The 3,300-nt window shown below is 50.9% G+C and overlaps 1 protein-coding gene across 1 annotated transcript; it reads left to right on the forward strand.

Annotated features, from left to right (window-relative positions):
• Positions 1-2,165: 2,165 nt before the first annotated feature.
• Positions 2,166-3,031, forward strand: CMQ_3000 (uncharacterized protein; the record flags this gene model as incomplete). Its single annotated transcript, XM_014317078.1, has 2 exons — positions 2,166-2,809; positions 2,926-3,031. The coding sequence occupies 2 exons, from the start codon at positions 2,166-2,168 to the stop codon at positions 3,029-3,031; spliced, it is 750 nt and encodes a 249-aa protein (XP_014172553.1).
• Positions 3,032-3,300: the final 269 nt, after the last annotated feature.

Consider the following 3,300-nt stretch of genomic DNA (forward strand, 5'->3'; position numbering starts at 1 on the left):
TGCAAACTTGATGCGGTATACGTTGTACGGACCACGAGGTGGCTGACAGATGCCAGGTCATTCCCCAGGGTGCTCAAACCATCGCCATATTACATCTGGGGTTGGCCTGCCTTCCTTGACAGTCTAGAACTTATCTTACCAACCGAGGCTAGCTATGAGCGGGCCATCGGCGGTCATGTTCGTTGAAACACTGAGAGGCTGCTCCGTTACTTTTATCTCTTGGGTATAGCCCTCAGACGCGACGAGCATTGGTACATAAATAGTAGCACGGAGTGTCCGACAAGCCAGAAACGACCCTCTGACAGTGAGTACGACATTGTCACGATGCAAGACACGATGTACATACGACGTAAGATAGTAAGGACAACTCATATCCCACTCACAAAATACTGACAGGCCCGTTCGTGTCCGTGCACAGGCCCCTAAAACGGCAAATGCGCAGCACACGTGCAGTGATTACGACGTAAGATAGCACAAAAAAAGAGAACGGTGGAACCGTGCGCATGACTTGCCGGGTTTGCTCCTTTCAGCAAATCGCACTCTCGCCTGTACATACTGCATAGTATACGACGTATAGTACTCCGTACCAGCCTCGCCACCGAGATTCGAGTGAGACCTGCCGTGATGCTTGCACCAGACAGCTCATCTGGCAGCTCAGAGACAAGCTGCGACAGAGACGCGGCGCAGTTGGCTATCCTAGTTCTTACCAAGGATGTTGTCAAGCCATCTGGCGGAGTACTTGAAAGATACAAGTATATGTACGGAGTGTATTTGCTCGGAGTACTCTGTGAGATACGAGCACTGGTGGCAATTCGACCCGGCTTCGTTTCCCGCTCGCCCCGGAAAACCAAGTACTTGTAATTATACTCATAACAGGCGTGCGAGCAATAGAAAATGCACAGTACGCGTACCTTACAGGCGACGGCACCGAGCGCATGCACTACACTAAGCCTAGACAGGGTCAGATCCAACGGCAGTGTGGTGCGTGTGGAGACTTTCCTGCCCCTGTCCCAAAGACATCACCCCTGCCTCATGCTTTTGTCGCCCTCTCCACAATTCCTATCGCCGCTTCCAATCGAGGTAGAACTTTTATACTCTTACTTTTCCTGCCCTTTTTAAACTGCCCTTTCCTCCTCCTTCTCCCCTTTTACGTTTCTTTTATTGTCCCCTTCCCCCCACCAGCCGCATCTTTTGGCTTCAGCTTGCTACTTGGTTTTCGAACCGTCAGGTACGCCTACCCATCACAACTGTCCTGACAGCACAACGACACGGCACGGGACGCCTCGTCTATATCCACCGTTTTTTCCGACCTGTCCGTTCATTCAGTGCATCCGAGCGAATTTCATTCTCCTCCACCGAGCACCCGGTCTACAGTCTTTAATAAACACCACTCTATTCTGTGGTGATTTGTGTATTATTCTCTGGTATAACATTTATCTCGAACCAATATTTTATTAATACTCCGTGCCAACTACAACACTGGCCACAGCCTTGCATTTCTGTACTGTCGATCACAAAACATACCGTCCTCCGGTTTGTCATATTTCGCTTTTAATAACACCGGCTCCCCAGCATTTTTTACAACTTTATCTTCGATAACGTCATTAGATAACACCAATCCCGAGTGTGTGTATTCAAAACCGACACCCGTATCAGCCAAGCGCTTCAGGCGTCCCAGTCTTCACAATGCCGGGCCTCATTCCTTTGATGTTGAATCCCGTCGCAGCAGGCAGTCGACCAAGTGTGATATTTCCACCAACAGATAAATGCCATGCTCGTGGGCAAAGTGCTAGCTATCTGCCCATGTCTGTCCGCACACCTCGGTCTCCATCATCCGTGTCGCACAACGTGTCTAGACGAGCCTCTATGCCACTACCACAGCAGACAAAACCGTCTATGCGCACGTTGTCCCCCCCACCCCCGTTTTTTCTTGATCTTCCATACACAGTGGACGATTGGAGACGCACGATTGCCGACATCAAGAGGCAACATCTGAATCGCAAATACCAGGCTTGCTTCACGCGATGTCTTGAGATCCTGAGCAACATCGACGCTACTGTAAGCCGATACGCTCTACCCCTTCTTTTTTTCAGACGCTAACAATGGTGCAGCGCGACGTTGAGCCCGCATATCTCATTTCTCTGCATTTTTATGCTGCAACGTCAATGGAGATGTGCACTCGGCTATGGCTTGGACCCAGCACACACCGTGATAGCCTTATCGAGCAGGCCCGCAATCACTACGACCAAGCGGCCAGGCTCATCTGCCATGCCGAAGAGTCGGTGCTTTCCAGAAGCAGACCAAACTCTGCTATGTCTTCGGTGTCAAGCCTGCATTCCCCGTCAGGATCGATTGGCTCTTCCCGAGCTTGGACGCCCGAGACCGCCTTTTCGTCTCCGACAGCCTCAGTCTGCTCATCGGAAGACCTGATAGCTCGATCACAGCAGTCCCTGCTTATACCTGACTCACCACCCCCACGCCCGGCGAGGAAGAAGGTCTCCTTCGAATTGCCTCAAGAAACTACTACCGCCCCAAAGGGATTTTTTGTTCGACCTGATTCGCCAACGCTTGGTTTTGATGACGAATATTTCACATCCGCCCTCGGGCGCTCGACGCTACCCGAAGTCCCCAACCGCCCACAGACCCCCGAATGCGCCCAGCCAGATTCAGATGCGGAGCTGACTCCGCGAGCACTGAAAGAACAAGCTTACATATTCGACTCAGACCGAGATCATATCCGAGACTCGTTCCTCATGCACAGCTCAGAGCACCGCTACTGCTTGCATCTGGCAGAAATTAAAAAACGCAGGTTTCCTTGCATAAAGCAAGCCTCGATGCAATCTTTGAAAGGCGCCTTTCCGAAAACGTCGAACTTCTGACCAGGGCCGCCACACCTGTCACTGACAATTTGCGCGACCTGGACAGAAAGGCTCGTATTGCGCGCTTGCGCAGGAATGGCTGGCAGCGCAAACGTTTTGATCCCAGCCGCTACGAGGCACTTCGTATGAGTGCACTCGCCGAGCTGGACTAATATCTCTTGAATACCAACACCTGCACTTTTATTCGACTGCAGATACAAGACCCCTTTGTACACCACTTCTCGTCCAGCATTCCTCAGACAGGTTCGCTCTACAATCTTGGCCGCTAAACGATGGGGCCCTTTTTTTCAATTTTCTTAGATGCTCACGAAGTTTTTACGATAAACCCATGTATTGTTATGTCACTGTATTCTCGCCTTTTTTTCCTGCTGTACTTCAATTTGCAATGTGCAGCCTACAGGCGGATCTGTATAGAGCTAGC

Source organism: Grosmannia clavigera (assembly GCF_000143105.1).
Source record: "Grosmannia clavigera kw1407 unplaced genomic scaffold GCSC_144, whole genome shotgun sequence".
Taxonomy (NCBI): Eukaryota; Fungi; Ascomycota; class Sordariomycetes; order Ophiostomatales; family Ophiostomataceae; genus Leptographium; species Leptographium clavigerum.